This window comes from Lissotriton helveticus, chromosome 2_1, assembly GCF_964261635.1.
Source record: "Lissotriton helveticus chromosome 2_1, aLisHel1.1, whole genome shotgun sequence".
NCBI classification, from domain to species: domain Eukaryota; kingdom Metazoa; phylum Chordata; class Amphibia; order Caudata; family Salamandridae; genus Lissotriton; species Lissotriton helveticus.
In genome coordinates this window covers 737,332,964-737,351,654 of record NC_136059.1, presented here as the reverse complement: position 1 = coordinate 737,351,654, position 18,691 = coordinate 737,332,964, and the positions used below count along the sequence as shown (strand labels likewise).

Below are 18,691 nucleotides of genomic sequence, written 5' to 3'. Positions count from 1 at the left end.
CAAGGGAAAGGTTCTCAGCCTCCTCAACCCCCGAAGCCGACCGGGGCCCCGACAGGTAAACCTGTTCAGAGAGGGCCCATCACCTGCTTTAGGTGTGGCGACCAGGGTCACGTTGCCTCTGATCCTAAGTGTCGCCTATTTGCAAAACCCGCACCCACTGGTGCTCCCCCCAGGCAAATAGCTACTGTTAACTTTGGGGAAGAGATAGCCATCCAAGGGGGTGGGGATCCCGTCCAGATGACCTTAGTCTCGCTAGGAGACAGTGAAATGGTCCCCGAAAACTACCTACCCAGTAACACTAAGAAATATGGGCAGGTAGTGACCATTAATGGAAAGAAAGCGGAGGCTGTTCGAGATACAGGAGCCAGTGTGACTGCCGTCCGGCAGCTACTGGTGTCTCAAGACCAGATCGTACCGCACGCCTACTGTAGGGTTGTCAATGCAGACAATTCTGAGAGCCAGTGTCCGATGGCTCAGGTTCCCTTTGAGTGGGGGGAGGTCTCAGGTACTCTGCAAGTCGCTGTGAGGACCTCCATGCCTGTAGATTGTTGGCTAGGGAACGATTTGGAGAACTCCCCTTGGGGAAAGGTGGAGAAAACGACTCATCTGCGGATGGTGGGTCTACCCGACTGGGCGTGCGTGACCCCGCGGTCCATGGCAGCCAGTAGGGGTGTTGAAGAGGTCCTGGAGCCTGAAGGAGAGGCCCAGGAACCGGCCTTAGAGAGAAGATGCAGGGGGCGTGGACAGCCGGCCCCCGAATTTCCCACGGCCCAGGAGGAGGCAGACCTCGAGGGGGATGCCCTGGAGCCTACCATGGAACAGATCGCCAAACTGGGGGACCTGCCTGAGCTGACCCATTGGCAGCAAGAAGGAGGCCCCTCCAGGGAGGAATTCTGCAAGGAGCAGAAAGAATGCCCTTCTCTCGTGGGTAGGCGGCAGCAGGCTGCAGACCAGGCCAATGGTGTTCAGTCCGGAAAACACTTGGTCTACTGGGAGAACGACCTCCTATATTCAGAGCCTAAGGCTGCTGAGCCTGGGTCAGCCCATGCGCTGGTGGTACCCCAGAAGTTCAGAGCCTTCCTACTGGGGCTGGCTCACGATGTCCCTTTAGCAGGACATTTGGGGATGGACAAGACCTATTACAGGCTTGTCACCCACTTTTATTGGCCCCAAATGCACAGGAGCTCAAATGCTCACTGTAGGACCTGCCAGACTTGCCAGGCAAGTGGTAAGTGTGGAGGGAAGAACAAGGCTCCCCTCCAACCATTCCCAGTCGTCAGTACCCCATTCCAACGAGTGGGAATTGACATTGTGGGGCCTCTGGACCCCAAGACAGCCATGGGCAACAGGTTCATCCTGGTCTTGGTTGACCATGCCACCTAGTACCCTGAAGCCATCCCTCTAAGGACAGTGTCGGCCCCCGTGGTGGGGCGAGCACTGATGGGAATTTTCTCGGGAGTGGGATTCCCTCTAGAGGTGGTGTCTGACAGGGGCACCAATTTCATATCGAAATATATGAAGTCCCTTTGGCATGAGTGTGGTGTAACCTACAAGTTCACCACCCCTTACCATCCCCAAGGAAACGGGTTGGTTGAGAGATTCAACCGAACCCTGAAAGGCATGATCGTGGTCCTAGAAGGACCGATGAGGCATAAGTGGGACGTCCTCTTACCATGCCTACTCTTTGCGTACCGAAAGGTGCCACAGAAGTCGCTCGGGTTCAGTCCCTTCGAGCTTCTGTACGGTCACCTGGTCCGCGGACCTCTGAGTCTGGTTAGGGAAGGCTGGGAGCAATCTCCCAGGAAACCTCCCCAGAATGTATACAGTTACATGCTGGCCTTCCGAAACCAGACCAGGCGATTCAGGCAACTTGCTGAGGCAAATCTGGAAGCCAGCCAGGAAGAGATGAAGCGGTGGTACGACCAGAATGCCACTCTGGTGGAGCTTCAACCTGGACAAAAGGTGTGGGTCTTGGCCCCGGTGGAGCCCTCTGCACTTCAGGATAAGTGGACGGGTCCATTTGAGGTTGTGGAGCGCAAGAGTCCTGTCACCTACCTGGTGAACTTGCAAACTCCCAAGAACCCTTTGAGGGTCCTACATGTTAACCGACTTAAGCCCCACTTGGAGAGGTCCGAAGTGGGCATGCTGTTGGCAACCGATGATGGAATGGAGGAGGAGACCCAGCCTCTTCCGGACCTCTTGGTGGCCTCCGAGCGAGACGGGTCAGTGGACGGAGTTAACCTCTCACCCTCCCTGACCCCTGAGCAGCAGAGTGATTGCGGCCAACTGCTGGGGCAATTCTCTGACTTGTTCTCCCTGGTTCCTGGTGTCACAGATTGGTGCGTCCATGATGTGGACACGGGAGACAGTTTGCCGGTGAAGCACAATGCTTACCGCGTGACTGACAGGGTAAGAGCCTGCATCAAGGAGGAAGTATTGAAGATGTTTGCTCTTGGGGTGATTGAGTCCTCCAGCAGTCCTTGGGCCAGCCCAGTGGTCTTGGTCCCGAAGGCTGCGAAGGCGGGAGCCACACCCGAACTACGGTTCTGTGTGGACTACAGAGGACTCAATTCGGTCACGAAGCCTGATGCACACCCCATCCCCAGAGCTGATGAGCTCATCGATCGGTTGGGGGCTGGTATCTCAGTACGTTTGACTTAACGTCTGGGTACTGGCAGATCGCCTTAACTGACGGGGCCAAAGAGAGGTCAGCGTTTTCAACACCGGATGGGCATTACCAGTGCGGGTCATGCCATTCGGGATGAAAAACGCCCCTGCCACCTTCCAGAAGTTGGTCAACCAGGTGTTGGTTGGGCTGGACGCGTTCAGTGCCGCCGACCTGGACGACATCGCAGTGTTCAGCGGTACGTGGAAAGAACACTTGCAACACCTTTGGGAAGTGTTGACGGCACTGCACAAGGCAGGCCTCACGATTAAGGCAAGCAAGTGTCAGATCGGGCAGGGTTCGGTGGTGTATTTGGGACACCAAGTTGGGAGCGGCCAGGTGGGGCCCCTTCAGCCCAAAATTTAGACCATCCTGGCTTGGGAACCCCCAAGACCCAAACGGAGGTGAGGGCCTTCCTAGGACTCACCGGGTACTACAGGAGGTTTGTCAAGGGGTATGGCAGCATCGAAGAAGCATCCCCGGAAAGTGATCTGGACTGACGCCTGTCAGAAAGCATTCGACACCCTGAAGACGGCCATGTGCACGGCGCCCGTGCTCCTGATTTCTCCAAAGAGTTCTTAGTGCAGACAGATGCTTCAGAGCATGGGATAGGGGCTGTCCTTTCACAGATGACTGAGGAGGGCTGGGACCAACCTGTAGCATTCATCAGTCGGAGGTTACTTCCACGGGAACAGAGGTGGAGTGCGATCGAGAGAGAAGCTTTTGCTGTGGTCTGGGCCCTGAAGAAGCTAAGACCCTACTTGTTTGGGTCTCACTTCCGAGTTCAGACAGACCACAGGCCCATCAGGTGGTTGATGCAAATGAGGGGTGAGAACCCGAAACTGTTGAGGTGGTCCATTTCTCTACAGAGTATGGACTTCACGGTGGAACACCGCCCTGGCATAGACCACGCCAATGCTGACGGTCTGTCAAGGTTTTTCCGCCTTAGTGATGAGGAACTCCCTGGGGAAGGGTAGTTCTCCCCACATTTCAGCTGGAGGGGACACGTGTTAGACCTGGCACCTTGGCGTGAGACTCCCTTCCACTTTTTGCTGATGTGCCTCAGATGTTTTGCTGGTATTTGATGCTCAGGGCACTGCGCCACGGCCAATCTGTGCCGCAGTGCAAGTGCTCCCAATGTAAAGTGTATCCGTAATTGATTTCCACGATTGGCTTATTTGGTTTACTGTCAGTCCCCAGTAACCTGCACGAGGAGTGCCGGGGCTTGTAGATACAAATACCGCTAGTGGGCTTGCAGCGCTGGTTGCGCAACCCACAGAAGCGGCCTCGTAACATGTGTCTCGGGTCCGCCATTGCAGACCCGGCGTACAGTCTCGTACTGTCCTGCTGACTGCGCAAGTGCCCACACTTGCCAGTCCCTAGACTTTCCCTTAACTTCATATCAGTCACCCCTATGGTAGGCCTACGGGCAGGGTGCGTTGCAAGGATAAGGTAGGACAAGCCTAGAGTGTGGCATGTCCTAATAGTGAATTACCGCCCTTTTCGTTCTTCACTGTTGAAGGGCTACCTGTTCTCTTAGGCCAGATGAGCTGCCGGAATTATTACACGCTATAGTCCCGGCTGGGTCAGGGAACACAGTGGCATGTCAAGTTTAGTATACCTGGACTCAGAATAATAAAATACTTCCTTTAGTAAGGTGTATTTTAATATCCTGTGTTTGCAAATGCTACTTTTAGATAGAAAGTTAGCCTTTGCTCGCCTAACTATTTCGGCCCGCCTCTGCCAGGATGTGTATTTGTTGTCTGAGTGTGTGAGTGACAGGGCTGGGGAATTCCCGGGGACAGTCTGGGGCTCCAGGTGGTGAATGGGGTGCTTACACCAGGATGGGTGGGTGGAGTAGTCCTTCACTCTGAATAGGGTTGTGCTCCACCACCACAGTGTAGAAGGGAGTCAGGTGTGACTTTGGCACACTGATAAGTGAACCCCAAAGATGACAGGAGGTTAGTTGTAATCTGGAGGTGGATAACCACTGTCTAGGGCGAACCTGCCTTCAAAAGCCAGTCACTGTACCAGGGGAAGAATGGCACTGGCACCCCTACGCTCCGATGGTGTACTGCCACCACCATCCTCACTTTCGTCAACACCAGGCAATATGTATAAACCACTGAAAATGTCAGAAAACTTACGTTTCAAAAATTAAATTGCATAATGATTGCCCCTTGGTGACATTTTTAACAGTGAATGCCAGTCCTGCCTGAAAGGCATAATCTTTCACAAACATTCAATATGTTTTAGAAAATAAAAAGAGAAGGTGTGCAACTAAAGAACAATCAAAGTAGGACTACAGGAAATAAGCATTATTATGTCATATGTTATCAGTATTGATGCATTAAGAAGCATCACTTACTAATGTGCATACTAAAATATCCATCAATGAACAACAATCGTCCTAAATAGCAATCCACTTCTACAGTCATATAGTTATTTTGAGAAAAAATGAAACTTCTCTTACATGAAGCATCTGTTGGTGTCTCTGGCAGAGTGTCGCTGGAGGGCGAAGCAATGAAAGAGAGAAATTCATCCACTTGCTTCAGAGATAAAGAGTTGTGAAGTGTTTCTAGGGGGCAGATGGAAGGCACCATGGAGTACAGCTCAAACCCTGCAAAATAGACAAAGGCATTTCTTAGACCACTGAAAATAACTATCTGATCGAATACATGAAGTATGGCTAATAGGCCAGAGCTTAGTGTGTAACAGAAACAAATTCTAACAAAGTCATAAGGATGCCAGCATAAAGAAAATGCTACTTACCAGTATGCATCTGTTCTTGGCATGTAGAGCTGCAGAGTTGTACACTTAGCATTAGATCGCCACCTGGTGTTGGGCTCGGATGATTGCATGTTGTTGTCGTCCTGGAAGAAGTGTTTTGTAGTCACGAGATAGGTGACTCCTCCCTTGGACGATAGTGCGCCTGGGCATCGGCTCTATCCTTAGATTGTTTTTCACCATGATGGGAAATGATGGAGTTAGTAGAAATAAAGAAGGGATGTCCATGTGTATATCTAATTAGGATGAAACTGGAACAGATACAGGTCCTGGGGAGGCGGGAGGGTGTGTACGACTCTGCAGATCTACATGCCAAGAACAGACGCATACTGGTAAGTAGCATTTTCCGTTCGAGGCATATGAGCTGCAGATTGTACACTTGGCATAGATTGTGCAGCAGTATCTCCCCTAGCGGTGGTCGCCTGTATCTGTTGCAGTATTTTGAAAGAGAGTTTCTAGAACAGCTTGGCCTACTGCAGCTTGCTGCTTGGCTTGCACATCAACACAGTAGTGTTTAGTGAAGGTGTGTGTTGTAGATTATGTTGCTGCCTTGCAGATGTCTTCTAGGGGAGTGTTCCCTGAGAAAGCCATAGAGGCTCCTAGTTTGCGTGTGGAGTGCGCTCTAGGAGGAACTGTTAATGTACATTTTGCTTTTTGATAGCATATTTGTATACATTTTACAATCCACCTTGCAATTCCAGCTTTAGAGATGGGGTTGCCCTTATGTGGTGGAGAGAAAGCTACAAACAATTGCTTTGTTTTGCGAAAGGATGTGGTCCTATCTATATAATAGAGAAGAGCTCTTAACATCTAGTGTGTGTAGAGCTCTTTCTGCTACAGTGTCTGGGTTTTGGAAAAACACCGGTAACTCTACAGATTGGTTTAAATGAAACGGAGTAATGACTTTTGGAAGGAATTTAGGATTTGTTCTGTGAACCACTTTATTATGGTGTAATTGTAAAAATGGTTATTGTTTAGTGAAAGCTTGAATCTCACTGACTCTCCTAAGAGAGGTAATAGCTACTAGAAAAGCTGTTTTCCATGTGAGGAATTGCAGTTCACATTTGTGTAGAGGTTCAAAAGGTGGTCCCATGAGCCTTGTAAAAACAATGTTTAGGTTCCACACTGGAGAGGGTGGTAAACTAGGAGGAATGATTCTTTTTAATCCTTCCATACATGCTTGAATAGCAGGCACTCTAAATAAATACAGATGTTGTCTATTTTGTAAATATGCTGCAATTGCTGCCAGATGTACGCGTATAGATGAATATACCAAGTTACATCTTTGTAAATGTAGAAGGTAGCAAATGATATTTTGGATGGAAGCATCTAGGGGATCAATTTGGTTAAATTTGCATTAATGGCAAATCTTTTCCATTTAGCAGCATAGCAAGCTCAAGTAGTAGGTCTTCTGGCTTCTTTAATGATATTCATACAGTCTGGTGGTAGGTTAAGATGACCAAACTCTAAGACCTCAGGAGCCAGATAGCCAGATTCAGTTGGCTTGGGTCTGGTTGTCTGATGTCTCCATGGTTCTGCGTTAGCTGGGATGGTGTCCGACGTAGTTTTTGGTGTGGAACTACGGATAGTTCTAGCAGTGTTGTATACCACGGTTGGCGTGCCCATGTGGGAGCTACTAAAATCAGTTTGAGCGACTGTTGTCGTAGCTTGCGCACTATTAGTGGTATTAGTGGTAGTGGCGGAGAAGCATACGCAAATCTACCTGACCAGTTCATCCATATCACATTGTCCTTGGACAGCGGGTGTGGAAACCTGGCAGCGAAGGTTGGGCATTTTGCGTTATCGTGTGTGGCGAACAGATCTATGTCTGGATGACCCCACTTGTGAAAGAAGGGTAGAAGAACTTGCGGATGTAGTTCCTGTAGGAGAGTAGGGTCTGCTTTCCTATGGTCACCCCATTTTTTGCTTTTTGCTTCACTGGTTTTCGACTTAATGTGGATGTGGGCCTGCTAATCAGACCCACAGCCCTGCTGCTCTCTCTCTAAATTTCACACCATGTACTTTAGGTACATCACCAATTGGGATTTGGGTCACTCTTATGAGTCCCTGTACAGTGTACTATAGGTACCCATGGAATAGGTGCACCAAACGCCTACCAGGGGCTGCAGCATGTATTATGCCACCCCTGGCTGGCCATCCAAACTGACACAAATGGCTGATCACTCAGCTGGGGCAAGGTGGTGTAATCACCCCTTGCTTAGGTGTAGTATTCCTATACCTACCCTTATATATAGACACATATACACCTATAAGTCACTCCTATGGCAGGCCTTAACAATCCTAAAGGCAGAGTGCTTGGTTTTATGTGAGATGAGGCTCTAGCATGAGCTGAGTCTGTCTGCAGCTTTCGGAACCATGTCCTTATAGCTGTTCTGGGATATTGCCATACCATATACTCTTAAGTGCATTATAATCCTCGCGGTTATTGCTAACTTTGGTTTGGCTTTATCAAAACATGTCGTGTAAGGTGTCATACACTCGCCAGTTCTGGTGACGGGGGTAGCATTCCACCCTTCTAGAGGGAGAAGACATGTTGCTTCCATTAATACCGGTTAAAGTTAACCAGAGCCTCAGCATCACAAAATGGATGCTGCTGCCACAGGCACAAGTCTGACCTCCTGCTGCTGGGAGTCCTTCCAGCGAGGGAGGCTTGGACAATAGGTTTCCTGTCACAGGGAGGTGCTAGCACCACCCAGACAGGCTATAGTGTATTGGGGCAGGGAGGGCTGAATGAAATAAGACACTGCCTGGGGCACACAAGGTGTCCCATGCATAGTCCAGTTCAAACCGGTGCTGGGGCACTCCAGCCCCAGCTCAGGCGCGAAACTGGACAAAGGGACAAAGGGAAAGGGGTGTAACCACCCCCTTCCTGGGTCCCACCCATAGGAGGGACCTAGCAGGTAATCCAGCCCCTAGATTTGGTATGTAGGTAGGAGCTGAGTCCCAAGACTTTAGATTTATCCTGACTGAAACTCTGATACGAAACTCTGGACCTTCGACATCCTACTCGACGTAGAAGACTGAAGAATCTCCCTTGTTGTAAAGGAGTGACCACCCTGCACAAGCAGGCACCATCAAGCGATCAGCGGGTTGCTTTGTCGACGCTCCTGCCAGAGCCCGAGCACAGAGCCTGACAAGACTCGGACTTCCAGACTTCCTTCAGCCCGATCCACAGCCACAGCAAAGCTGAGACCCGTGGAGGCGACGCGAGATGTGGGACCGGCCATCTTGGAAAGCCAGCTAATTGCTTTCCGTGCAACTTCTGAGGCACCCTCAAAATTGTGCATTGGGGATTGAGAAGCCCCAGCCCCGAGCACCAACTGCACCGAAGATCAGCCCGCCACATTCCACGAGTTCTGCGTGGGGCCCTTCTGCATTTTCCTGCTCGACGCGTCTGTCCGGTCACTTGCCCGTTGGCTAGTGGCCTCTGTGACGACGAACCTTTGAATTTCCAACGCTGGTCTAGTTGCTCCAGACTGCCCCTTGCTCCCCTGAAAATGAGCAGCCCATCAGACCTTGCTGGTCTGATTAAGAAGCTATCTTCCTTTTCTGCGTGGGTTGCCTGTGCCAAGGCTTGTTGACTCCAATCCGGAAGCCGACACCGCCGGCAGTGAGAACCTTCGTGGGATAGTCCGTGTCCAGCTCCTGGTCGTCGTCGACACCTCCTGGTCCACGTGGCTGCAGAGACAAACTTCACGACAGCACCTGATTGCTTCCCGACATCGCCTGGTTCCTTCCTGGTTCCATCCTGGTCACTGGCTAGTGACCCAGACTCTGTCCCCTCTGCTTTCAGGTACTCCTCATCCTCGATCCGCCCTTGGATCCAACCGGACTCTTCTCTCCTGGTCGCCTGCAGCATCTTTTCTCCAAGGCTCCATAGGAATCCACAACGAAACTCGACACACTTTGGGACCTATGCACCCAATTCCTGTGGGTGAGGTAACGCAAGTACTACGGTGCTCCTGTGAGGATTGACTATCCTAGTTTCAAGTGGTTAATTCCTAGTCCAGTCGGAAGACTCCTAAATCTTTAACTCTCTAACTTTACGCACCCATTGACTTCTATGTGTGCACGCGTGCGCATTTAGACACTGCACACGCATCCCGTGGGCCTCCTGCTCCCTAACTACTGTTAGTCCAGTGTAGCCCCAGCGATTCCCAAGGCCCTAGGCCTTCAAACTGTTTGTGACGTGGTTCTTATACCACTATTTTAGTATATGGTTTAGTGGGCCACCAGGGCCTATCCATATTTGTGCAACTTATTGTATGTTATATTGACTTACTTGTTATGCCCTTGTGCCTCTGCCCTCATAAAGAGTTCAGAGGATTTATTTAGAAATAAATACATATATTTTGAATATATAACCTGTGTGGTGTCCTTTCATTTGGTATTAAAGGGATTGCATATGGTAAAACAGCTGGCTTCACATGCCCTCTTGAGTTTAGCCTAAGACTGCTTTTGTCCATGCTACCACTAGGATAGCTGGTCTGTAAGGTTGATTTTACAACCATCACCATAAGGGTTGTTTGGAATGGTGCAAGGTGCTCACTAGAATAGTGAACATCATATACCAGGCCAACTTTTCACAGTTCCCATTCGTGAATTTGTTGTGTCTGTCGACTTAACAGATCTGCTATCTGATTGTGAACTCCTGCAAGGTGTTCTGCTAACAGATATATGTTTTGTGGAATGGTCCATCTCCAAATATTCTGTGCAAGCTGGGACAGCTGTAGAGTGTGTCCCCACCCTGTTTTTGTATATAGTACATGGCTGTCATGTTGTCCGTCCGGATTACGACAGATTTGTTTTGTACTTGTACTTGGAATGTTTTGAGCGCTAAGAATATTGCTAGCAGCTCTAGGTGGTTGATATGGAATGATCTTTGTTGAATGGTCCATTGCCCTTGAGTTGAATGATGTAGGAGATGGGCTCCCCATCCTGTGAGAGATGCATCTGCTGTAAGTTTTATTTGTGGAACAGGTTCGAGGAACGGCTGCTCTTTTGTTACGTTTTTGGTGTTCCATCACTGCAGAGAGCGATGTGTGCAGCTGTCTACCAACACCAGGTCTGTTAGTTGTCCTTGAGCCTGATTTCACTGTTGTGCTAGACATTCCTGTAACGGACGCATTTGCAGTCTTTGATATGGTACAATAAAGATGCAAGATGCCATCATGCCTATTAGTCTCATGAACACTCTGGCTGAGAGAGAGTGTTGATGTTGAAACTTTGTGACTAAGGCTTGAATGCTCTGTATCCTTGCTGGACTGGGATACGCTAGAGCTGTGGACGTGTTTATTGTAGCCCCTAAATATTGATGTACATGAGAGGGCTGTAGGTGCGACTTGGTGTAGTTGATTGTGAACCCTAAGTCGTGCAATGTTTGAATTGTCTGATGTGTGTGTTGGACGCACAGTTTGAACGACTTGGCTTTTATGAGCCAATTGTCTAGCTATGGGAAGACATGTATCTGTTGTCTTCTGAGATGTGCTGCTACTACTCCTAGGCACTTTGTGAACACTCTTGGTGCAGTTGTTACCCTGAATGGAAGGACTTTGAATTGATAATGCTTTCCTTCCAGTACTAACCTCAGATACTTCCTGTGAGAAGGATGTATGGGAATGTGGAAGTAGGCGTCCTTTAGATCTAGTGTTGTAAGGAAGTCGCCTTGTTGCAGCAATGGGAGCACTTGTTGTAAAGTGATCATATGAAAGTGATCTGAGTGTATATATTAATTGAGGGGCCTGAGGTCGAGAATTGGTCTCAGTGTCCCGTCCTTTCTGGGTATTAGAAAATACAGCGAATAAACCCCTATTCCTTGATGTTGTAAAGGAACTATTTCTATTGCGTTCTTTTGAAGAAGTGATAGGACTTCTTGTTTGAGCAGTATAAAATGTTCTGCAGACATTAGACACTGCCTGGGTGGTATGTGTGGAGGGGTAGCTGCAAGTTGGAGGCAGTAGCCATACAGGATAATTTGTCTTACCCACTTGTCTGTTGTGATGGATTTCCAGACAGGTAGGAACTGTGTTAGTCTCCCCCCACAGGAGTGGAGTGCTGTTGGGGGAGCAGAGGGAAGTCACTGTTTTGTGGTGGAAGAGGTTTGATTATTGTTGTTACCTCGACCTCTTCCTTTATTGTTGTTGCCTCTATATCCTCCTCTAAAATATCCTTTACTGGAGGATGTCTGTGTATTGGATTTGAAGAAAGTTGTATTGTCTGCTCCAGTCTGTTTGGAGCCTCCTCTATAGAGGGAGCGACGAAAAGAGCTTCTAGCTTGTGTGGATTGCAAAGCTCCCATAGATTTGGCTGTATTTTCTCAAGTGCTGTGTCTACCTCTGGTCCAAACAATTGATGTTGGTTGAATGGCTGATTTAAGATGGTAGTTTGCACTTCCTGCTTAAATCCTGAAATGCGTAGCCACGCATGACGTCTAAGTAGGACACTAGTGTTTATAGCTCTAGATGCAGTGTCTGCTACATCAAGTGCGCACTTGATTGAGGCATTTGAAATTAATTTGCCTTCTTGTATAAGAGTGTTTGCCTGCGCCTTATATTGGTCAGGTAGATGTTGTAGTAATGTCTCTAACTGATAAGAGTGAGCCCTGTCGTATCCTGCAAGGAGGGCTTGTGTGTTAGCAATACACCATGTATTGGTAGCTTGTGCAGCTATCCTTTTGCCTGAAGCATCTATTACCTTGGATTCTTTATCAGGGGGTGGTGCTTCACCTGATGTCTGTGAATTTTCTCTTTTTCTAGCATTTGACACGACTAGGGAATCTAAGGGTAGCTGTCCTTTAATGTAGGCAGGATCCCCAGGAACAGGCCTGTACTTTTTCTCCATTCTAGGGTTTAGAATCCTAGCACGTACAGGATCTTTAAATTGTTCTGGAGCATGTTTGATGACCCCTTTAATCATAGGAAGAATTTGAACAGACCGTTGCGATTGTTCAAAAAGTATCTAATAAAAAGTCTTCCTCTGCCTCATCTGAATGCATGGTGACCCCATGATAGATGGCAGCCCTATTCAGTAAGTGCCCAAAAGCAATGTTGTCTTCTGGGGGAGAAGGTCTGATGGATATGAATGTGGGTCAGGAATATCCGGCACATCTTGTGGGTTTGGGTACTCCCAATCTGGATCATCAACAGGGTAGGGAAAAGGCTCATCTGGGTCTACCCCTCCCCCTATGCTATACTCATCATCATTTTGAGGTGTATGTGGTGAAGAATGAGGAGGAGATTTTTCAGAAGAATTTTGAGGTGAAATGTTAAGAGGAACAGGAGATGAAGGAGAAGGAAGTATAGGAGAAAAAGGGTGCATAGGAAATGTGGCAGAGTCCTTCTTCTTGACAGGCACTGCAGGTGTAGGTGCTGTGTCTGATTTCCTCTTCCTGTGTGGTGTAGTGGATACATGACCTGTCTTTGGGTCAATGTAGATCTTCTTTCGTAGAGATCAAGGAAAAGGTCTTCTCCTTGCGGAACCTTTGCCGGCGCCGATTTTTTCGGTTCTGGGCGTGGTTGCTGCTTGTCTTTAGCCTTAGGAGTTGATACTGTGTCCTTTGGCATAGATTTCGGCACTGAAGGTATTGTTTTCGGAGTTGTAGGCTGTTTCGAGGGCTTGAGCGCATCGCAATCAGGCCTTGTAGGTTTCGGTACCGAAGATATTGGCTTCGGAGTGGAAGCTGGTCTTGTCGGCCTTGAGGCGCCAGGCGCTGGCTTCATATTTTTGTGTTTAAAAGTCGACGGTTTCGGACCTGGGACTTCTTTCGGTTTCGCTGCCGAGGGAGCTGGTGGGATCGGCACGTGCGGCTTGCTCGGTAAGGAGCTACTGGAAGGCTTGCGTATTTTCTTCAGAGCCGGGCTCGATGGCAGGTCTTTAGAAGTGTTCTTTCGGTCGCGACTGGGCCCCAGAGGCGGAGTGTTGACCTTTGCCTCCGATTTGGGTGGTGGGTATGGGGCAGGGGCAGTAGTATTCATGCGCTGACCCGATGGTATGGAGTCATCAGAGTCGTCTGCCTCGGATACGATTTGGAGATCGTCTGAATCTTCTTCGGGAACGAGTGGAACTTCTTCGTCGAAGATATCCACCGGTTCTGGAGCCGATCTCTGCACGTCGTGTCGACGGGCCCTCCGATCTCTAATTATCTTCTTGGATCGAAAGGACGCACAGGCTGTGCAGCGGGATTCGTCGTGTTCTGGTGATAAGCACAGGTTACAGACCTCGTGATGGTCACTGTGTGGAAACTTTGCTCCACACTTGGGGCATCTTTTGAATGGCGTCCTTTCCATGAGGTGTATGCTTTGCGGCGTGGATAGGTCCAACGGCCCGCGTCGACGACCGGAATTAAGCTGATGGAGTCGAGTCGACGGTTATCGATATCGAAAGTAGTTTGGGGAAGTTTGAATAAGTTTTTACGCGTCGAAGTATTTGAAAGGTAGATTTCGAACCGGAGCGGAAAAGTTTCATCAGGACCCAGTGGCGGAAAAAAACAATCTAAGGATGGAGCCGATGCCCATGCACACCATCGTCCAAGGGAGGAGTCACCTATCTCGTGACTACAAAAGACTTCTTCCAAGACGACAACAACATGCAGTCATCCGAGCCCAACACCAGGTGGTGATCTAATACTAAGTGTACAATCTGCAGCTCAAATGCCTTGAACCACAAGGCCACGGGTCTTTACTAGACCTACAGTACGTTACACCGAGCCACACTTATTTTTACGATTTGCTAATTCATGCTTTACATTGCATTTGGGACTTGGGGTACGCTTTTACAAAAGGAAACAAAAGCTACAACTCCCAGAATCCAAAGTAAAAACGCAAATCTTATGGAAATTTGTACACCCAAAAGTACAGTAAACACCATACTGCAAGTTGCCTTGGAGTGCCGAAGGCTCATAAGGGTCTTGTATGTTAGGGGCCACGGAACTATTCGGTTACTTGCCTTGACATTATAATCCACAATTCTGGGGTATATTAGCCAGTATATATTGTAATCCAGAGTATATGCACAAACAACACCATTTAAGAGCTGAGAATGCTCCGCGTCAAACAGAACTGCTTTTATGAGAAAATAATGAGTCCTTACAACCCAATAATTTTTTATAGTTTTAGAGGTAAGGGGGGTTTTGTTCACCCGTTTACAGGGACACAACCCAAATAAATGCATTCTTGCATCGAGAGTTGAGTCTGGGGGTCTGAGTCGGATCTGCTATGTATCGGTTTGTGTTATCATCCTCGTCTAACTAAGAGGTTTTTACTTGTTAATTTTGTGGATCAGGAACTTATATATATATATATATATATATATATATATATATACATACATGTCACATACACACACACAAATTGGGCTTCTTGGAATCCACAAATATTGCCAAAAGAAGGATTGGAAATCTGCACCAGTCTCAGATTTCCAGGCATACTAATAGCAATCACCCTAAAAGTGATGCAACAATTGCAAATAGTCCAAACATTGGCAATAGCTTGGGGGTATCATTCATTCATTAATCTTTATTCGGTTTAAAAAAACATAAAAGATACAAGATATAACAGTTCATACATGTTAGGTAAGCGTAATTACAATTAATCATTCCATAATTCACCCCCTACCGGTCATAAAAAGTAAAATGTTATCTTTACAATATAAAACCAGTTTCTCAATTTGTTAAATAAAATACAATACAAAAGCTAAGACTGCTATTCAGTACGTTTAAATTTTTTTATTTTTTTATTGCTTAGCCTACTTGTCACCACATTGAAATTTCATATAATAGAAGGAAATATGAGTTCTAGGCAGAGAAATAATAAAATGCAAATGCTAGGAAAGTACAAATAGATACTTAAAACGATCTATATGAATTCTGGGCAGGGAATGAAGTGCAAGTGCTAGAAAAGTGCATATAGATACTTAAAAAAGCACATGAAAATTGCTTGGGGTATCATTCGAACACATTGTTTTTCGCCCAATGTGCTACTCTAGGCAGAGGCTCACCGAATGGCAATCTGTTTTAACCTTGTTCCTAGTAGGATCAGTCCATCCCAAACCTTGGCCATCTCACCACTCCACCCTGCGGCATGATGATTTCTAGTTTTTAAATCTGAAGTTCAGACCCCCCGAATCTCAGCGACTGAGCTATGCTCCTGCCGCTGGAAGGTTAAGCCTCTGGTCATCGGGGTTCGATCAGATCTCTTAGATAGGTCCATCAACCCATGAGCGTTCTTAACGGGTTAATCACTCTTATTTGGACCTGTAACCGATTTTCTAAAAAAAATCAACTGAAATAAACAAGTGCATTAGGTCACACTTCTACATTCGCAAAATATGATGAAGAGCTTCACTGAATTCGGTGCAATAAAGTTGTCTTTGGAATATTAACTGCGTCTATCACTAACAGCAGGCAAATAAATTGGCTTTTACTTACAGGATCAATTTATTTTGAGAATGTAAAATATGGACTAAAAAAGATCATGGTGGAGCACATATGCTGCGTTTTGGAGATGCTGTAGGGTCGGCATCAGATACGTTGGAAGGCATAAATTGGTACTATTGGTAAAAGAGAGTTGAGACTAAAAGAACAAGTTACTTACCTTCGGTAACGCTTTTTCTTGTTGATACAGTGGTGGATACAGTATCTGCCTGTGGATTCCTCACCTTTTGGATTACCCCTTGCACTGTTGTAAACAAATCTAGGACCCTAGTGTAACTTTTCCCGATTCATACCCTTATATAGGTATACTTTACCCTATCCTTATATAGGCATAGAAATCATTACCATATTTGGCCTGAGCCTTACAGCCCAAATACGGCAAGGCTACTTCCACTAAGTTCCGAGAATTCACAACGATTTCTTGGAAAAACCCGCCTTCAGCAGCTAGGATCTTCCCCCTGCTTGAATATTAAGTTATCCAAGAAATCCTGGAGTTTTCTGGGAATTGAACCTTTGAGTGACGTTATTAAGTTCAATCATGCGTCAAACTCGGCACCTTCATGGTATAAATATGCCTACATTTGTCCAAACTAACACACGGTGGTTCTTGGAGCAGATCGACTAACTACTTGCCCGACGCCATGCAGCAGAAAGAGCCGAAGGAAGCCGACCCTCCAGCAGACGCACTGAGAGACGCCGTTTCTTCTCTTGCCGAGAAATCCAGCTCCAGTGTTTCCAGCTTACCCTTGCGGGTATCTGGGAGATCGAGTCCTGAGAGAGAGATACAAGAACTCCTTCGTTCTAAACCAAGGTACGGAGCTGATTAGACCCGTAGAGAATTCTTGATTAGACTCTTGGCAGATTCTAGGCAAAGAATACTAAACTTAAAGCACAAGTTACTACTTGTGTAACGATATATCTGTAAAAGACATTAGTTAGTGATAGATTTCTTACCTTAGAATATTCCCAGACGTCAGACTGGATCCGGAAATGTTTCGCGTAGCAGTACCCTTGCGTGTCGGTAGGCGTCGTCTGCGGCTCCGCGTCCGTCGTCGGGGGTGCCGTGATGACGTCGTCGGAGTACTTAGACGCCGCCTCCACGCGCTGACGTCAGTTCTTAGACACAGCTTTTCCGCGCCAGAAGAGCTGAGCCATGTTAAAACCAACACTGGTGCCATTGAAACTAGGGCCCTGAAAGGGGATAACCCTAACTCTAGATATCGGTTCGCAGAACTGGGAGGATGGGTGGGTCGGTAAGGAATCTATCACTAACTAATGTCTCTTACAGATATATCGTTACACAAGTAGTAACTTGTGCATCTGAAAGAGACACGTTAGTGATAGATTCCTTACCTTAGAATAGATACCCCAGCAATACCAACCCCGGTGGTGGGTCTGCGAACCAATAATCACACCAGAAAGTCCTGGAGGACAGAACGACCAAAGAAGCCATCCCTCCGGACTTGGCTGTCCAGGCAGTAGTGTCTTGCAAACGTGTGCAGCGAGGCCCACGTAACTGCCTGACAGATGTCTTGTAAAGGCACTCCCCGGCCCAGGGCAGTTGTAGTCGCCGTGGATCGGGTGGAATGAGCCCGCAATCCAACAGGGGGCTCCTTTTTAGCCAAGGAGTAACATGTCTGGATACACAAGATGATCCACCGGGAGATGGTCCTCTTGTGTACCGCTTTCCCCTTCTTAGCGCCCACGTAACCAACAAAGAGTTGGTCATCCACCCGGAACTGGCGTGTGCGATCCAAATAGAATGAGAGCGCATGTTTTGGGTCCAGACGGTGGAGCCGTTCTTCCTCTTTAGAGGGATGCGGTGGCGGGAAGAAGGTTGGCAAGGTGATAGACTGCCCGATGTGGAAGGCTGTGACAACCTTGGGCAGGAAAGATGGCTTAGTATGCAACACAACCTTGTCCGGATGGACAGAAAGGAAAGGAGGAGTACAAGAAAGGAAAGGAGGAGTACAAGAAAGGGCCTGGAGCTCACTCACTCTCCTGGCAGAGGTGGTGGCAACCAGGAAAGCAGTCTTCAAAGTAAGAAGGCGGAGAGGACAGTTGTGAAGTGGCTCAAAGGGAGCGCACATCAGAAACGTAAGAACAAGGTTCAAGTCCCACTGAGGCATCACAAACGGAACAGGAGGAAACGTGTGTGTGATGCCCTTAAGAAAACGATTTACAATAGGGGACTTGAACAAAGAAGGTTGATCAGGCAGCCTTAGAAAGGCTGAAAGGGCAGAAAGGTAGCCCTTAATAGTGCCCAGAGCAGAGCCCTGCTGGGCAAGAGAAAGAAGGAAGAGAAGAACCTCAGAGAGAGGGGCAGCAAGAGGATCCACAGCCTTTGCTGTGCACCATGCCACAAATCTGTTCCACCTGCAGGCGTATACCGACTTTGTGGAGGGACGCCTGGCTGCCAGAATGACGTTACAGACTTCAGAATGCAAGTCAAATGGCCTCAACTGTCGCCGCTCAATCTCCAAGCATGGAGGTGGAGACTGGACAGGTTCGGGTGGAGGACCGTCCCATGCCGCTGCGACAGAAGGTCCTCCTGAAGAGGCAGACGAACCGGGGTATCGACTGACATACTGAGTAGCTCTGGATACCAGTACCTTCGTGCCCAGTCCGGAGCCACAAGGATGACTTGTGCCAGGTCGCGCTTGATCTTCTTCAGCACTCTGGGCAGAAGTGGTATAGGCGGGAAGGCGTACAATAGACCGCAACTCCACTCGCGACGAAAAGCGTCTCCGAGCGAGTGCCGCCTTGGAAATTCCAACGGGCAGAACTGA

At 48.0% G+C, this 18,691-nt stretch overlaps 1 protein-coding gene across 2 annotated transcripts in view; it reads right to left on the bottom strand.

Annotated features, from left to right (window-relative positions):
- The window catches only part of PPIP5K2 (diphosphoinositol pentakisphosphate kinase 2), a 1,596,028-nt gene that overhangs the window by 120,534 nt on the left and 1,456,803 nt on the right, over positions 1 to 18,691 (bottom strand). For both annotated transcript variants that reach the window (XM_078675453.1, XM_078675448.1), the window contains one exon: positions 5,139 to 5,285. In XM_078675453.1, coding sequence (XP_078531579.1) covers positions 5,139 to 5,285 — 147 coding nt within the window. The remainder of the gene's footprint in view (positions 1 to 5,138; positions 5,286 to 18,691) is intronic.